The sequence below is a fragment of the Malaya genurostris genome, chromosome 2 (genome assembly GCF_030247185.1).
Source record: "Malaya genurostris strain Urasoe2022 chromosome 2, Malgen_1.1, whole genome shotgun sequence".
NCBI lineage: Eukaryota > Metazoa > Arthropoda > Insecta > Diptera > Culicidae > Malaya > Malaya genurostris.
Window position 1 is genome coordinate 327,150,119 of NC_080571.1, and position 18,735 is coordinate 327,168,853.

General features: G+C 38.2%; 1 protein-coding gene across 2 annotated transcripts in view; it reads right to left on the reverse strand.

The window, feature by feature from the left end:
* Positions 1 to 1,141: 1,141 nt before the first annotated feature.
* The window catches only part of LOC131431451 (ras-related and estrogen-regulated growth inhibitor), a 35,280-nt gene continuing 17,686 nt past the window's right edge, over positions 1,142 to 18,735 (reverse strand). For both annotated transcript variants that reach the window (XM_058597173.1, XM_058597174.1), the window contains 4 exons: positions 2,336 to 2,472; positions 2,118 to 2,276; positions 1,658 to 2,000; positions 1,142 to 1,595 (listed from right to left, as the gene is read on the reverse strand). In XM_058597173.1, the coding sequence (XP_058453156.1) occupies positions 1,363 to 1,595; positions 1,658 to 2,000; positions 2,118 to 2,276; positions 2,336 to 2,472 (872 nt within the window). In that variant the 3' untranslated portion in view covers positions 1,142 to 1,362. The remainder of the gene's footprint in view (positions 1,596 to 1,657; positions 2,001 to 2,117; positions 2,277 to 2,335; positions 2,473 to 18,735) is intronic.

Genomic DNA, 18,735 nt, shown 5'->3' on the forward strand with positions numbered 1-18,735 from the left:
GTTGAAGTTGGTTCCTTCTTAAACATATAGCTGATGTCAAATGCAATCTATTGGTATATAAAAAAGCATATGTCGTCGCTTTGAATAGTCGAAATATATTTGTCGAAAATACGAAGTTTTCGATAATTTATGATTGGACTTTTGATTACGTTTTTGATCATAAGTGTAATTGAAAAATTTTCTGTTCCATTTATGTTGCGATAGTCTAATGATAAACAAATTATCAAAATCGGACTTCTAACAGCTGAGATATGGCCAGCTAAAGTAAGCGTTCCCACTTGTTTTCAACAGACTTTGGTTGGAACTTTTTATAATAACTTGGAATAAAATATTCGGTTTTCCATCGTTTCAAATGAATTTTTTTCCGAATGATTGTATCTTTCTAATAGTAAAAAAAAAGTTTTGATATCAGTTCCCACTTTGTTTATCCCCTTGGTATTCGGAGTGTTAAAAGTCATCATTCTGCCATGTACCCAAACATTTAAGTTCGGTAACGCGAAAAAAAATTTGAATTGAATTTAGAAGCTGCTCTCAAATCATTTCGTATATTGTCAACCAAAAAAAATATTCAGCTTTTAAGTTTTCCAAACATATTGTGTTTTCAAACAATGAAAATAGAAACGACTTCAATATTTTCTCCTTAAAACATAGTAAAGAGGCTAAAACAAATTCTGCACTACCGTGCTCCCGAGAAAATAGTGACAAAATAAGCCGTGGCTATCAGTATCAGAACATTTGTATAGTTTGGATTCAAACGTAACAAATCGATACTGTACAACAAGCATTTACGGTTAAACAAAACAAAACTGTAGGCTGTGAGTTCATTTTAAGTGCATAGCATTGCGTATGTATGGATAATTTTCATAGGAGAAACCTTTTCGGTGATATTTCAATTATCCCGCAAACGATGACAGATATAATAAATGATAAGCAGAATAATAAACGAAATAAATTGACTAGTCGGAATCGAACAAAGTTATAAGTCAGTAAAACGCCCTCCGTTAAATAGCTTTTAGAAAATATCACACACCTACCGGTTCAATTGAACTAATTGAATTGATTGACTTTGACATTCAACATTCTTGCTGAATTAACGAATCGTCATTTTCTCTCTGTGATATGATCTGAAACAACTACGTCAATCGGTTTGTATATTTTGGATTTCACTCTGTATTGTACGTAGGCCTTTTCATATAACAATGCTACAGTAAAACGGTTATAATGTATCAGAAGTTTACGATAAATCTCTCTGCAATATGTGGTATCTCTCGGTAAAGCACAGCAGCGTTAACATTGAAACAATCACAATATTGTCATTTCGAAAATGTTAAATCTATGAGTGTGACGTAATAATTAACTCGTTTAGTAACTGGCATTGCTGCCCCTCATCGATATGCTCATGCGTCGTTCGACTCGCGAGTGAGGTAGCAACGATCCAGGCGGAGTATATCGCCAACGGCGTGGTCTAGACAGGAGTGTTCCATCGGTGGACGCCCGGCCTCGGAATGGTTCTTCGACATCGGATTTTTGCGAAGAGCAGCAGCTAGATTCCGATTCGTCTGTTTCGTCTGGTTCCTCTTCGGTCCATGGGCGGCCTACAAAAAAAAATTTAATCATTGAACAAAACGCTAAATCTTTTAAATTGAAACAAACACACCCAAGATAAATATCGACCGGCGTTTTTCGTGACTCAAATCACAGTTACAAAACGGCAGAATACTGTCCGGACTGAGAATCAGTTCGACCTCCGAGTGCAAATCGTGTACGTCGCTAGTCGATCGTTTCAGCTTCGGGTAGCGGTTCAGCACTCGCCAGAAGCGACATGCATCTCGGAAAACTCCGCTCACCTGATCGATGCTTTCGCGAACGGATATTTCATGGAAACAGGCACAGGATATTTCCTTTGCCCGACGCTGACCTTCCTCCGTCGAAACCATCCGGTCGCCAATCTGATCGATTTTGTTGCCAACTAATATCACCGGGACATCCAGTAAAGTGTCCTGAAACGAACAGAATTTAGTTTGATTTTAGTTGTTCCCGCACCGAAATTTGATTGAGATGATTTATTGAACGAAATGTAAACTCTCACTCCTTACCAAAGGAGTCCCCAATAATACCTTACTGTAGGAACCTAACCGGCGCCGTCGTTTGTTGTAGTTGATCAGAAATTTCAGTCGGTTGCATTCGTCGAAGCTACATTTATCTGCCACCGAGTACATCAGGATGAACGCTTCCGCCCACCGGATATTCGCTTCCAGGGTCATGCAGTCGGTTTCCTGGAAAAGCAAAACGGAGAATATGTTTATGCCGCCTTCTTTAAATTTCTCTAACATACATTGGGCTGTCCCGCAGCGTCCAGTATTTCGAACTGAACGAGTTCGCTGTCTACCAAGGTATGAAAGGAATATACCTTCTCCAGATTGGGATCGTATTCGCCGATGTAACGCTTGGTAATGAATCGAACCACCATCGCTGGAAGTAAAGGAAAGAAAGTTTCAGAAATCTTTACATTCTTTTGGTCTATTTTTTTTTAATATCCACTCAACTACAACGGCTACATTGCATTTTCCTTTCCCATTAATAGTTTTGTTTATTACCCTATATTAAGTTTTAAGCTGGATTTTTCGATCAACAAACAGATCTAGTCTAGTTTTAATAGTTCCACCAAAATCGCGATCTCAAGCAACTTTCCAATACTTAACAATAATAATTTCAGTCCCATAAACGGGTAACAAACATCAGAGTTCATTTACTCTGGATTGGATGGAACATTGCACACCTCATCGGCATGGCAAATCTTTTACCTTTGTGAGACCAATTTGAAACAAGACTACAACAACGTTATTTATTTTTTGGTAAACTGCATTCGTCGCCTAGAAATAAGTAAAGACTGTCCCAGAAAGTATGGACGCACTTTGATGTCGCTGTAAATAATTCACAAGTGTTAGATATTCAAATTTTATTCGATATACTGATAAAATTAGACTACAACAACAGAATATTATTCTCAACATTTGCTACTTAGCCATTGTAGACTAGCTGGCGCACCTTCTTGCGAACGTTCCTCATTAAATTCCATACAGACTTCTTGGCGACAAGTTTTGACACTTTTTCCAATCTTTTTCGAACTGTTGAATGGTTTCGGCTGCCGAGACATGTTTCCTAATGCCGAACTGTTGAATGGTTTCGGCTGCCTTCGTTAATGCCCAAAATTCTTCAATTGGTCGAAGTTGTGGGCAGTTTGGTGGATTTATGTCTTTTGGGACGAAAGTGACATTTTTGGTAGTATACCATTCTACCGTTGATTTCGAGTAGTGGCAAGAAGCAAGATCTAGCCAGAAGACAACAGGATCCTTGTGGCTTCGAATCATGGGTAGAAGCCGTTTTTGTAAACATTCCTTGATGTATATTTCGATGTTCATTGATGCAGTGGTGATGAAGGCTTTCGAAATCTTACCGCAGCTACAAATTGCTTGCCAGACCATAGCTTTCTCACCAAATTTTTCGACTTCAATCGATGTTTCGGACTGGTTTAACACTTGCTATTCTCGAACCGTAAAATATTGTGGTCCCAGCAAGGATTTATAATCGAGTTTCACGTAGGTTTCGTCGTCCATGATTATGCAGTTCAAATTTTCAGGAAGAATCGTATTGTACAGCTTTCGAACCCTCGGCCTGATCGATGCTTCTTGTTTCGGACTACGTTTTGATTGTTTCTGCTTCTTATAGGTTCGAAGATTCAAACGTTCTTTAGCACGAAGAACATTTGACTTCGAAGTGCCCACTTTTTTGGCCACATCCCGAACTGAAACCTCCTTCTTTTGCTTGAACGCCTTCAGTATACGTTTATCCAACTGAAGGTTAGCACGAACCGAACTTTCTGATTGCATTTCGCACGGCTTTTTCACTTACTCCTTCCATTTTTGCTATCTTTCTCAGTGACAGTCCGCGTTCTGTGCACTATTTGTACACAATTTTTCGACGTTGTTCTGCTGAAAGCCCACGCATTTCGGAACAAACTAATGAAAACGAATAAACAACTGCCCAAGTGGTAAGAGAAGCGTCACAAACGCTACTGTTTGGTAAGTTGTAGACATTATTTGGTTTACTTTTTTGTTAATTAAAAGCGTTACATGCGTTACATTTTTGTAAGTTATAGGCGACACAGAACAGAAACAGAAACGAAAATACTGTTCGAGAAATATTATGGGACTGTTGATCCAGTAGATTACACCGTGAGATAGAAGTTTTGAGAGTCACGTCATGGTGAAAACTACGATAAAGCACGCAGCGGTAGGTCCTACGAAGCAGAACAGAGTCAAAACCACATAAAATGGAGGATGAAATCGGGGTTAAATAAATGACAATAATATTAATACATAAAATTATACTGGATGGCCGCATAGCGAAAGTGCAAGAGCATGCCTTAGTTAAGCAAGATTCTGTAAATGAGAATATATCCTGCCGCTGGATCCCGAACATACTTATTTAAGGCTAGAAAGACGAACGCAAGCATACTTCGAGTACATTATTGTACGCCAGAGAACAGAATGAGCACGAGTATTCCGAAGCGGCACGAGTGCCTCGAAGGACGTCCAAATGGGACAGAAAGATCACAATGAATGAAAGAAAAAGCATACTTTTAGAGAACTACTCCAAAACAGAAAACAAAACAGTATTAGCGTGCATTAATGAAGCGATTGAAGACCGAAATCGCTGTGAAATGTAGTAAAATGAACCACCTGAACATTTTTAATATGGAGGGTAAAAATCAACGGTTTAGGTTACAGTTACTTGGGCATCAACCGCGTTTACCTGATTTGGCTTCCTCGTTCTATGATCTGTGCTCAAACGTTAATTTATCTCTGAGAAATTTATGTGAGTTTCATTTTGGAATTTCAGATCACTATTGCCGGAACCCTAATCCGAAACCAGTATACCCAAAGTAAATTTGTATGATCATCTACTTATATAACCTATAAATTTAGAAGATGTTTTCCGTTCTCCACGAATCGGCTGTGCTGCTCTATGCAGTGAATTGTCGTCATTTAAAGTAGGAATGCAAATGATCTCAGAATATATGGAATCATCTCAAGTTTTGTGGGTTGTTGTGCTATATAAATATTTAGAAAGTCTTAGACATGTGTTACCGAAATAACATGGCAGGAAATGTAAATAAATGTAACAGAATAACCTTCTCTCGGGCACAGTCACAAATTTTATTTGAATACTCTATAATGACAGTTCCAGTGGAAAAGTTTAAAGTGTCAGTTAAAAACGCCAGCAAAAGGCACATAAGTAACATAAGTAATCTTCAATAACATTATTTTGATGTGGAACACATTTTTATTTTCTATATAGGGGTGCAAATCAAAAATTCAAGGAAAAATACACGTAGAAATGTGGTCAGGTTTTATACATTTACAGCTCAGTCTATTTTGTATCAATTAATAATACTTTTTCATCATTTGATTGGAAATATTTCTAAGCTTCGATTTGAATGTATCTAGCCACGTATTTTCAAATATAAATGATTGAAATTTTGATTAGTAGCAAGCAGTGTCCTATTTTGTCTGCTGAAAATCTCCGGTATACCGGATTTCCCTGCCATAGACGACAGTTTTGAAGGAGTAAACGATATATCAGCTCTGATTGGTCAATCGATGCAAAAACGAAGCAGTTGGAAGCACACGAATCTGTCAATAGAAGCGCAATTATAGCTATCGCCCGCATATGCATGGCTGCCAGATGGCTGACTAAACGCTGCCAGCGGGAAAATATGGCTGACAGACATTCTGGTGACCGACTGCCTCACCGCTACCAGATATACAACTCAAACGATACCACCGTATCCACCAGGATTTTCCTACATCGAAATCTTTGACATTTTCAGCGAAGGTGAAAAGATAAAAACGCTCGGCTAACTAAGATACAGGCGATTATGTTTTACCCGGCCCCCTGTCACGACGTCATCTTGATGAGATCAAAATTGGAACTTCAAAATCAGCTGATTGCAACGTAAACAAACAATCAGTAATGCCATTGTTTTACGGTTTACCTCGTTTAGAGCACGAAAATTAGTGAATTTTGGGTCGACTCTCTCACAATAACTTGTCGGTTTAGCTAAAATACAGCATTCAGTGTTTTGGAACATCAAGTGCAGGTAATTTTCACAATTTGAGAGTCGCGATGAGTATCAAAACATCGCAGTGTTTGGGGCTCAAAACGCGAGGGGTTCAACGGAATCGGTGTACTTTCAAATGGCTAGTGCCCACATACCGGTGTCAGATGGCTGGTTTTACCAAATTGTATTTGATTGACAGCAGTCACTGAATCAATTTAGGTAGCCGTCTGGTGGACATGGCTGCCCAGGTAGCCAAAAGCCGTGCGGGCGTTTCAGTCCTACGCGTAGTATGCTAGAGGTAGGTTGTTGTTAGACAAAAAGTGCCATAAAACGATTTGAAGCTTTAATTGGTATGCTCTGATCTTGTGTGATGCGAGTTCGGATGAAATTCCATGTTATGTCGTTTCGCCTGAGAAATGGACAACTTTAGATTAATTTCTAATTTATAAAAGATTAACTCGATTGATAATGAGAAAAAGTTAATTGCTTCAATCGAAATCGTAGAATGGTAGAGAAACTTAACGCTATAAAAAAAACTGCTTGCATACACAACTTGAACACAAGCTTGGCGAAGAGAAGCTTAAATCGACGTGAACATTTCATAAGGGCACATAAACCAATGAGAGATTCTCTTTGTTTACTTTCTCTTCTGTTAACAACACCTAAATTTTCCCGTTCACTTACCAAATTTGCATATAGAATGAAAGAAAATATCTCAAGATTTGTAATAGTATCCCACATGTAACGAACAATTGCGTAATAACGCAGATATAATCGAAAGAGAAAGTAAACAAAGAGAATCTGTAAATTGTTTTAAGGCCTTTTTGAAATGTTCACGTCGAAATATCCAAATCCTTATCGCAAGCATGTACAAAGATATAATTGCATACATTTATGATATTTGTGTAATTTCGTCGGCTATAAAACAAATACAAATCGAGACACACAATGTTCGGTGTTGATTCCTCTCCCGAAACGAAATCCTGGGTACGGGCCGGGAAGTAGTACATTTTTGGGCCTGTAGTACCGTTTTCTTATGTCGTATTTTCCGGCTATATGTCGATTCAATATAGATTGAGCTAAAAACATTGATTCTATGCGATATTCTAAGAACAACGGGATGCTAAACCAACTCTGGTTGACTTCAGTCAACGATATAAAAAAAGGAATCGTTCCATTCTGGCCTCAAAGTTTGAAACTAACTATTGGTAATGTCAGAAACTTTAATGTAGGGAAAGATGTTCAGTTGCCGGCACCCCGCCGTAACAGAAAGCGGATAGCGTCATTTCGACAAATGTCATGTGTGTGTAATAGCAGCACGTTCTTTTTGTGCCGAATACCAAAGCAAACAGACGTTTGTACTTTTTGCTACACTCAAAACAAATTTTAATTGCGTGGAAATCAATACAAAAGTTATTTAAGAACTTTTTTTTATAGTATCATAAAATGAAAAGCATCAATCGAAAAGGTAAGTGGATTGAATATTTATGAGTTGAAATCGATCTATTTCGTGATTTAATACCGAACACTAGCAAAATTTTCGGAACCAAAGTATATTTTCGTCATTTTCAAAATGTCTACCGATTTCGGTTACCGGCAACTCAAGGTGTTTGGTTACCGACAAACCCTTTATTTTCAACAAATCGCGAAAAATTGTCAATGATGTGCAGAGATGCCATATCTGATAATTTGTCTGTAAATTATCAAATTTCTTAGGAAACATGAAAACCTTTTTTCGTTTAAAGACTTTTAAACTTCGATTGTTTGCAGACATTCATCAGAAATTTCCTGGCCTCTGTGGAGATATGCAACATGTGGACAACTAGACGGATTCAATAAATTCGTCATATAAGTAAAAACTTTGGTTCTCTGGTTCGGTTAGCCATGGCCAAAATTTATCACTTTACTAAATTGATAGTAAAGTTTTTTCAATCGATTGAATCAACTTAGTTTATTATTCAGTTGTTAGCTTTCCATTGATGTATACATATCCGCATAGTCAGAAGTTATAAGCTTAAAATAAAAGGGTAACCGGGTAACCGAACACTCTCCCTTAATATCGTCGACGTGAATACACCAGGGTTTATACATAGTATTGCTCTTTTGATCAAAAAAATCCCAGGAAGTCGATTTAGAAAAAAAGTTTTCGTATCGGTAAACTCGGCTGCAACGAATAATAAACAAAAGGGTTTCACCATCTGTGCTATTCACACACATTCGTATGTCAGGTAGAATTAACAGCGCAACCCAAGCAAGGAGAGCTGCTTCGTTCGTTCATTAGTTCATGAATATGCCCGCTTGCTGAGACCTATGCTTCATAAGGTTAGCATTTGATGAATGGTTCTCAAGTTGTAGATGCCTATGAGGAAACTAGATTCATAACTTTTAGTTCCGATGAATATTAATTTAAAGAATATTGCTTTTAGTGTTTCTAGGATATGTACACATTGTATACTGCCAAGAAACAAATTGATCGTTTTGAAAATGGGCTCAAATGCAAAATTTCTGCTATGAAATGTTTAAAGTATGTTTGAAATGCGATCAAATTTGGTCTTGGAATGCGAACATTATGTTAAAAATGATTTCTGTTAACCTACACTTTAAAAATAAACCGTAAACATTGCCTATATGACTTTGCTTCGCGTCTTGTAGCACGCCGTGAGGCAAGGTCTTCTTTCTCGTACAATACTAACGAGAGCGAACCCTTCATTTCATTACATTGTCATGGATTGCTTAGTTCATGTGTTAACTGAGACTGAGAGCACAGACAATTTACTTGGCAAGTGGAATTGGTCTGCTCAGTAGCAAATACTCTCACGCATCCAGTTTCTCTCTAATATAGGTCTCTCATTCAGCTATGTCAAGCAAAGTGTTCACAGCAGATGTTTTTTGTTGCTTCGTTCGTTTGAGGATTCACAATACAAGCCCTGCTGCTTGGTTGGTAAAAGGTACATTTAAATTCATACAGTCGCTCCTGCTAGCAGAATGCAAGTTACAGTCGAAACCAGTAAAATTCAAGCTATTCTAACATTAAGTCATTACAAATAAAATTTTCCGTCATTTGACAAATTAGGTTTTTATGAATTACATCGTATGAGGAATTAAGTCACCTGTAAAATTCAAATTTTTTTAGAGTGACCTTTCTATAGAGATAGACAAAAGTCATCGCGAATGAGTGGGAAGCAACCATTGAAATAATCGTAGCTCTGCATAGTTCAATATGCCAGTTACCAATTTCGTGTTTTTTATTTGATCTTACTAAACATTTTTCACTTTTTTTCGGATCGATAACAACTACGCAATTTTCACAAGAGTAAAACACGCATTTTATTCACATGTCGATTGAATCACCTATGATTTCATCCGGAATAAAACAAAAACGAACTTGCGATTTTAACCTACATCTAAACAAAAATTTGACGTGGTGTGATAGCAGTACCTAAACGCCAGGTCGCGCCTCTAAAAATTTTACACACAGTCCATATACGAGCCTATACAATTTGTTTTCTGTGGAAATATTATGCCGGGAGTGTCAGGATCAGTTCTTGCTTCACTAATAACAGGAAGACAAACGACGCAAATCGTCTGCGAATGGTTTCGGTGTACGATGGCAATCAGTTTTATCAATACACAGGAAAGCATTCGCCAGCAACAGGAAACTAGAAATTGCGCAATTTTACAAGGTCTACTTCAAACGAGAAACAATTACCGTTACCATCGTGCAACATTACTGCCATCAGAACGCGCTCGAATTGACGCCTTTCCAACCCGATCAAAACAAACGTGCTCTTGTTTACAGAAAGGAAAAATCGTTCTGGTTGTACGTCGATTGATCGGAACGTGCAAACAAATACGTGGACGTTACACTGGTTAAAATGAGTTTCATCAAATTAACTAGAAAAATACTTTAGTTGTCTATGTATTTATAATCGTTTTCACGTTGGATTTAGTTGTAATATATTTTCTGATGCGAAATATTATTAAAATATTACAAGAGATTACAATTCGTTTCATTCGTGTACAAATAATTTTCATGTTGAATTAAATGCATAAATAAATATTAGCCAAGCGTTTGTTCTAAATTAACCGCGACACATATTTAAACATGTTTGCGTATGGAATTTAAATTTGAATGGTCACGTAAGTTCTAATCATATTTTGCATTATTTACTGTCACTTCAATTTCGTTGTGTTTATTTCAACAGTGTATCACCTGCCGGCCAAAACAAAGTACCTTCCCCATCGGTGCGGTCTGATCGTTTCAGGCGCGAATGCGACAGTCATTAAAAGTTCTCCTTTGCTCCATTATAATAATGCAGGGTGTACATATCCTTATTCAACAAGTAACCTTGGTATCGTAGTACTACGACATTTCATCCTATCCTATCCTAACCGGGCCGGGAAGCGAAGTGTTGAATTTTCCTCGCGCTAGGAGAGCGAAAAAAAACGAGTTCATGAACTGCGTCTTCCCGCGCGACAGAAAGCGATTCTTATCACTTTCCGCACTGATGGTCGGTTCTCACGATACTATAACAGTCCAGGCGGAGGATACTGTTCGGAAAAGAACGCCGAACTTTTGACTGAAGCGGGGATGAAAAGTCTTATTGCATTTACACAAACAAAACTTGATTATGCAAAACATGGCGTGGGTTTTGCTTTATCGCTAAACGTTCTTGTAAATATTCCGTTCAAGCATTGGCGATTTGAACGGAATGTGTAATAAATTGTGTAAGCTAATCCGGTGAAAATGTCACACAAACTATTGATGCCGCCGCTGGTGGCGGTATCAAGCGTTCTCAATATTCTGAAGACGGGGGGGTGTCATTTAATCTATCAGAGGGATGATAAGGCACGATTGTTGGAATTGTATACTTTATTATCAAACAATGCAGAAGTTATGTTGCGCAATCTAATTAAAGTGAAATGCTTTTTTACAAACGTAAGGCTAGAAGCAGCTTGAATTATTTCCACACTCATCATGGCAGATTAATACGATGAATATAACATCGAACTACACTATACGCTATAAAACATTTTATTGGACGGGTAACTATATCAGATGAGAAAAACTGATTTTAGAAAACCTGTTCAAGTATTTTTGAATACAAAAATCGGATTAAAACATTGAGGATGGTGGTTATATGTTCATTCATAATTGTAAACACTTTTTTGTGAATTTTTCGATGTTTTCTGGAGTAACCACCTTACGTTCACCATCATCAGTGTCTGTACGAGCACGTTTAAATTCAGCAAACCTATGAAAAATGCTTCTTTTCGAATGAACAGAGACGGATAACACTTTCGAAGCCTTTGTTGAGCTTTTGCAGTATTTCTATCATCAAGAATCAATGGTAAATAACACACAAAATTGTTTTGAATTGCTGACACTTTTTCTGACTAATTGAAATTTCATGAAATTTCACACGTAGTCTTTTGAAAGTTGGTATTTCATAAATGTCAATAACGTCGGATTCGACAATGACTGCGCCATTTGTGTGTCGGTCCCACGATTCAATCGAATTCCGGTAATCTATTTCGCAATCAAAAAACGTGTTCCATCGACCATCCCCGTCTAAATGTAAAGTTGACATCAAATGGATTCAAAAATTACGGAGAGTTTTTAGATCTCTTGTGGAAGGCAAGTAGTTTTTGTCGCTTATAGTTCTGAAGATATGAAAGTGTTTGTGCTGTAACCTACAGGGTTCGCCATGTAACTTTTTTTTAAACATGCAATAAAACACAAACGGTTCATCCCATTCCGAATTTTTTTTCATATTAAAGTACAATCCTTCCGGTTAATTGTGGAATATAATTTCATTCAAATGGCTGCCTCGGCTGGCCTTGCAGTACGCCATACGGTCGGTCCAGTTTTTTAGTACATTTTCGATTGTATGCAGCTTTATTTCAGCTATGGCTGCACGAATGTTGTCCTTCAAGGCTTGAATTGTCTCTGGCTTGTCCACATAACACTTATCTTTGACAGCTCCCCAAAGATAATAATCTAACGGCGTCAAACCACAGCTGTGAGGCGGCCAATTTCGACTGATAATTCGATCTTCGAAGACTGTGCGCAAAAGATCGATCGTAGAGTTGGCTGTGTGGCACGGAGCGCCATCTTGTTGGGACCAAATGGTGTCAAAGTCTTCCTTTTTAAGTAACGGGAAGAACCAATCGCTAATCATTGTGCGGTAGCGCTCGCCATTAACCGTGGCGGCGGCTCCTGCCTAATTTTCGAAGAAAATGGCCCAATGATGCCGCCAGACCAACATCCGCACCAAACCATCACTATCTGAGGATGCATCAGCTTCTCCATAATAATGTGCGGGTTTTCCGTCCCCCAGATGCGACAATTTTGCTTATTAACATACCCGTCGAGATGAAAATGTGCCTCATCCAAGAAGATAATTTTTTTGCAAAAATCGGCGTCTTCTTCAGGCAACATTACCATGATTTTCAAAGTAAAACTGCACTACTTTCAAGCGTATACACAACCATTTTGGTAAATTATGGGTTAAAAATAAATTCAAAAGTAGACAAAGTGCAAAGTATACATTTCTAGTTTTACTTGCTATGCACTTTGTCTTCGACTCATCAAAGCGTTAGCAGTTTAAGTTGAACTGCTATCGCGACTTAGCAGTTCAACATAAACCGCTTAGATAGCGTAAAGCTAATGCCACTTGCAATTTTTTTTACATATTTGCGAATTCCAATGTTTACAATTACAATTACACACGTTGTCAGTAATATCGTATTTGTGATTATCGATTTTGCCCGACATTTGGCGATTTTGGGACAATTTTGTAGCTACGTACTCGAAAATTATGTAGCGCTTTATAAAATCAGTAAGTTTTTGTAAAAAACAATAATAAATTTAGAACTCAGACCGAGTCTAGTGGCCACTTTCACCCCACCAAAAAGTGACCATTTTTGCACCATTTAAGCAATAAAATATGATTCTATACATAAACTTACTCGTAGTTACCGTTGTCTTGATATTTAGACATGAAATGACCATTTTTTCGGCAATTCGAACCATCAATCGAGATGATCTTTTCCAATAGAGTTTGCCTAGGATAAATTTACTACAATATGATTTCATACATTAGGTTTAGAATTTAGTTTACAGCATTCTACAAAAGATTACGCCACCCGTAGGTTTCGCACAGGAATGTCGGGATTTAAAAGTCGCATAAGAAATTAGAAAACTGTGAATATCATTTCATCATTATATTAGTGCAAGCGTTGAGACCCATGTTCACGATTTACGGGGGATGCATCTTCTATACATGATTATAACCGAAAAGCGCGATTAAGGCCTATCAACTACTGAGACAGAATTAATTGTTACATTGACGTGCCGTAAATGTTTCGAGTGGTTCGAAAGTAATGATTTTAACGTTGAGGGTAAACAGCGGTCTCGAAAGACGATATTTTCCGAACACGAGTAATTGGAGCCTTTGCTGCATGATCATTCATGCCAGACACAAAAGTGTTCAAAAATATGAGCTCGTCCAAAGGGATGGAAATTGGGTGCCGTAGTTGATGAATCCTGAGTTGACAGTCCTAGAAGTGAGAAGATTCTCATTTCATTAATTCCACTCGCTTTTCATTAATTCCACTCGCTCGGTGGAAGTGTTTTGCCCTGACAGTTGATCAATGAAACGGTTTTGTAAAGTTTGGTTTGCACTCTTGCTGCTCTGAAAAGAAAACAGGTGCAAAATAGTGTTTTGATTTCCCGACTGCACGAAAAGTGCACGAATCGAGCAAAACACTCCACGAGTGTTATCAACGAAAAACGACATCAATGTCCATATGATCATATGCTGCGTTCTTTACGTTACGAGCTGTCTACGGAGTTTTAAAACCAGAAACGAAAGCATACGAACTTTTGTTTGTGTTGAAAGATATCCATAGGTTACATGCCCTAAATGTTTCTAAGGCGACATGAGAATAAGTCATCATTGCAACGTAAGACTGTGAGAGTTTGAATAATAGTAGATGAGAAATTCTATTATCACTTGTTTTGATAGATCCAGGAAAAATATACCGGAATACGCTTCACTGCAAAAACTGGCTCGATCGATTCTTGGAGGATTTCTTTGATCTTGTAAAATAGGAAAAAGTTGTATTTTCCAATGAACAAAAAAATGTTTTTTCAATAAAAATCGTTAAACAAACTTTGAATGCAAAAACCGGATGAAAACTTAGTTTTTTTTTGTATTTTGTTAGTGAACGAAAGCGGAAGTTCGCAAAAATATTTTTGTTTTGAATATTATAATAGAAACTTCTTGAATGCGCTTGTCGAAAAGAAATAGTAATTGAACGTTCTAAAATCCGAAACTGTTGTTCCCGATTTGTTGATTTTCTTCCAAATCAAATTATTTAGAGTATTTTCGGACAAGCAGATTTTAAAACTAATGTCATCCTAGCATTAGGTTTAGAATCCTAGGTAATGGCTTACAAGTTATTTCCATTTTTTTTAAATCAAATCTATTGATGATTACTTACTTTTACTTTAATGGTGCACATCCCGTCTTCGAAACACGGAACATGGATACTCGATCTCGAGCCGCCGTTTTCCAGTCGCTCTGTACTCCCGCTGCGCGTGCATCCTCTTCGATTGCGCACAGCCAGCGAGTGCGAGGTCTACCCCGCAGTCGACGACCTCTCCCAGGTTCTCTGCTGTAGGCCATTCTCTCTTCCGGCATTCTTGCTACATGTCCAGCCCACTGTAGTCTACCGTGTTTTATAAGCATTCCAATGTCCGCTTCTTTGTATACTTGGAACAGCTCATGGTTCATGCGTCTGCGCCATTCTCCATTCTCTTCTTTGCCGCCGAGTATTGAGCGCAGGATTTTTCTTTCAAAGATGCCGAGTACTCGAACAACTGTTTTCTTCAACGACCATGCTTCGTGGCCGTATAGGACAACAGGTAGTATCTACGACTTTTATAGAGCAAGTTTGGTGCGCGTGTGCAAGCTACGAAACTTCAGCTGGTTACGGAGCCCGTAGAAAGCCCTATTAGCAGCTGCAACATGCCTTTTTACCTTGCGGCTAATATCGTTATCGCATGTCACTAGTGTTCCAAGATATATGAACTCGTCAACAACCTCTTATTGTAACCCATCTATCTCCACCTCGGATCCTACACCGTTTGGGCTGCCTCTTTCTCTACCAGCCACCATGTACTTAGTCTTGGTAGACTTTATCGTCAACCCTATTCTCGCAGCTTCTTTCTTGAAGGGAACAATATCCTCTTCCACAGCTCTACGATCCACACCAATAATATCAATGTCGTCCGCAAAACCAAGAAGCATGTGAGACTTATTGATGATGATATCGTTTCTTTGCACTCCGGATCTTCATTTAGTACCTTCGAGCGCTATATTGAACAACAGATTTGAGAGCGCGTCGCCCTGCTTCAATCCATCTAACGTCACGAAAGCATCGGATGTCGTACCAGCTATCTTGACGCTTGATTTCGATCCATCGAGCATCGCACGGATCAGTTTAGTTAGCTTTGTCGGAAAGCCATGTTCTAACATGATCTACCACAATTCGTTACGTTTCACTGAGTCGTACGCTGCTTTGAAATCTACAAACAGATGATGAGTCCGCAAGTTGTACTCCCGAAACTTATCGAGAATTTGTCGTAAGGTGAACATCTGGTCGTCGTTGAACGTCCTTCTCGAAAGCCGCATTGGTATTCGCCGACAAAGGATTCTGCCAATGGACGCAGTCTACCGAACAGAACTCTAGAATGTACCTTTTAGGCGGCCACCATCCAGCCAATCCGAAGACATTTCCTCTCCTTCCCAGATCATTCCAATTACTTGGTGGAGTGCGTAGTACAGCCACTCGCTTTCGACTTTGAGAAGTTCAGCCGGGATGCCATCCTTCCCAGCGGCCTTTCCACTTTTAAGCTGTCTAACCGCTTTTCGTATTTCGTCTGACGTGGGTGGGTCCACAGCTTGTCCATCATCCTCAATCCTCATTCTGTTCATGCTCTCTTCCGTTGATTGTTCATTCAATAGTCGCTCGAAGTGCTCCTTCCACCTGGTAGCCACTGATGTGTGATCGGTCAACAGATTTCCGTCTCGGTCGTTGATTATAGCTGGTACGGGTGTACCCAGGGCCGGTGAAACATGTAAAACTCAGGTGGGTAATTTTTCATACCAGGGGAAACGACCCACTATTATAAATTACACTAAAACCGTAATTTACGCTAACTTAATTTACGCGAATTTAATTCACACGATTTTTTTCACGCGTTTTATTTTAAACAACGCGATTGTTTATTTAATTTACAAGATCGCGAAAAAAAAAGGTTTTTGTATAATGAAGAAAATTTCAAATTATTGTGAAATGTACAATAATGAATTGTTTAATTTCAAATATTCTAAATAAGAGCGTGGGCATCCAAGAATTATCTGGAAAACAAATACTTTATATAATCGCTCTTATATAACTAATGAGTGCGGCATGTATTCGTAGTACTATTTACAGAAAATTTACATACTGTGATAAGATCTGCAGAAGAACTTGCTCATTTAAAACCTCCTCGGAAAAGGCCTCAAGGTCTACCAACGTAACCGATGATCTATTTGAAAACTTCCTGGGGTTTAGGTCTTGAGATCTACCTGTGTAACAAAGTGTATTATCAAACTTATCGTTCTCGGTCTGCTGAATGCTCGTATAGATCTTAAGATCTGTTTTCACTGAAGTTCTTGGACGGCTGAGAATGTTCCGAGGAAAGATAAAAATACACAAGTAAGCAGTATGTAGTTTTAGGACTATGAGCATCATTGAAAAACTATACATAGACTGCTGAATGCTCGTATAGATCTTAAGATCTGTTTTCACTGAAGTTCTTGGACGGCTGGGAATCTACCTGGAACAGCTATAAATAGACAAGTAAGTAATGTGTAGCTCTAAAAGTTTGAACTAAAAACAAAAAATTTGTCGTTGTAGTTCTTGCTGTGAAACAGTGTAGTCCCTAAGGACAATACTCCAAGTAGTTCTTGGATCTTGGCCATCAGGCGCTAAAGCATCGGACGTAGTAGGAATGTTCATTTTACTTATACTGATATCAAATGAAATTTGAAAAACCTTTTTTTACGCGAAAAATTTGAAATAACGTGATGCTTCATTTAATTCACGCGAAATTTAATTTACACACCCCCGGCTCTGCGCGTAAATTAAGGTTCCAGTGTATTCCTTTATTCTAACGGAAATTATATTTATCCCGTAAAAGTGCAAGGTCGTTTTTTTATATTTTGTTTCTATAAAACATTGCATGTAACGTTGGACTACCCAGCTTGTTTCAAAATCAATGCCAACATTTGTTTTCAATACAAAGGCAGCAGTGTTTTGTGATCCATTTTAACTTATTCGTGTCTGCGAAATTTCGAAATTATTTCTTTGAGAATTTTGGTTCCAGATCATCCAGCATTTTCTTGAATACAAAGAAACAACCTATCTTCGGTCAAAATGTGGCGCGAGTCGAACGGCGTATAAATCAAATCCATGAACAGTCCAGCCGCTTATGTACATAATGCATTGATCAATAAGTCCCGGGACTGACCGAGAGATGACGTTTGTGATGTCGAACTAATCTCATTTTTCGAAAGTACCAACTTTCAGAGAACATGTGTCAAAATTTCACATCAATAACATCACAAACACTGAATGTAAGTGACGTAACATATAAGCGATGTTACAAATTCATTTATGAAAAATGGGAATAACGAAATCCGTGTATAGCTTTTTAAAGGGAAAAATCAGCACTAGCTTGAGAAGTATTTCCCTCACTCGGATACATTAAAAATAAAGGTTTGTGGAGTTCTGATTTCGAGCGTGGCCAAATGAAACAGTCAAACGGAAAAAATAAGCAAATTTTAATAATCGTAATGTACGAACGCAAAATAAAAATTCGTTAGATTAGATGTTCTGAGATGGTTAGCACATGAACTGGAAGTTCTTCTACGATCTTGTACGAAAATCTAGGCATCTTTTCCAAATGGGTGTTGCATTCGCTCACAATGCGTTTGTATGAAACAGTGGACGAAACATGGATCTACTATTTTCATCCGGAGTCATATCAGCATGCATACTGGGAAAACCACCCGAAAACGTAACAGGTAGCTGAACAATCATGGCGTCTGGTTTTTAGATGTTTGAGGTATAATTAAAATCGACTACCTGGAGCTAGAAAGTACCTTCAAAAGTGATTAGTACATTGATTTATTGATGCGTTTGATGTGTGAAATAGTACAAAAACGGCCTCATAAAATAAACAAAAATATCACCGTTAACCAAGACAATGCATCGTGACATAAGTCAATGAAAATATTAAACGAATTGGGCTGCAATCTGTTTCCTCACCCACCTTATCCACAATAACCTAGCCCCCGGTGACTGCTTGTCCTTTACTGATCAGAAAAAGACACGCAAGTGAAAAATATTTGGCTCGAACGAGACAGTCATCACTACAACTGAAGTCTATGTTCATGTCATTGACAAATAATTCTATAAGGATGGAGTCTATTCGATACAGAATCTTCTTTTGTATGAGTAATTTTTAAATGCGAACGCACTCATTGGAACTCAGA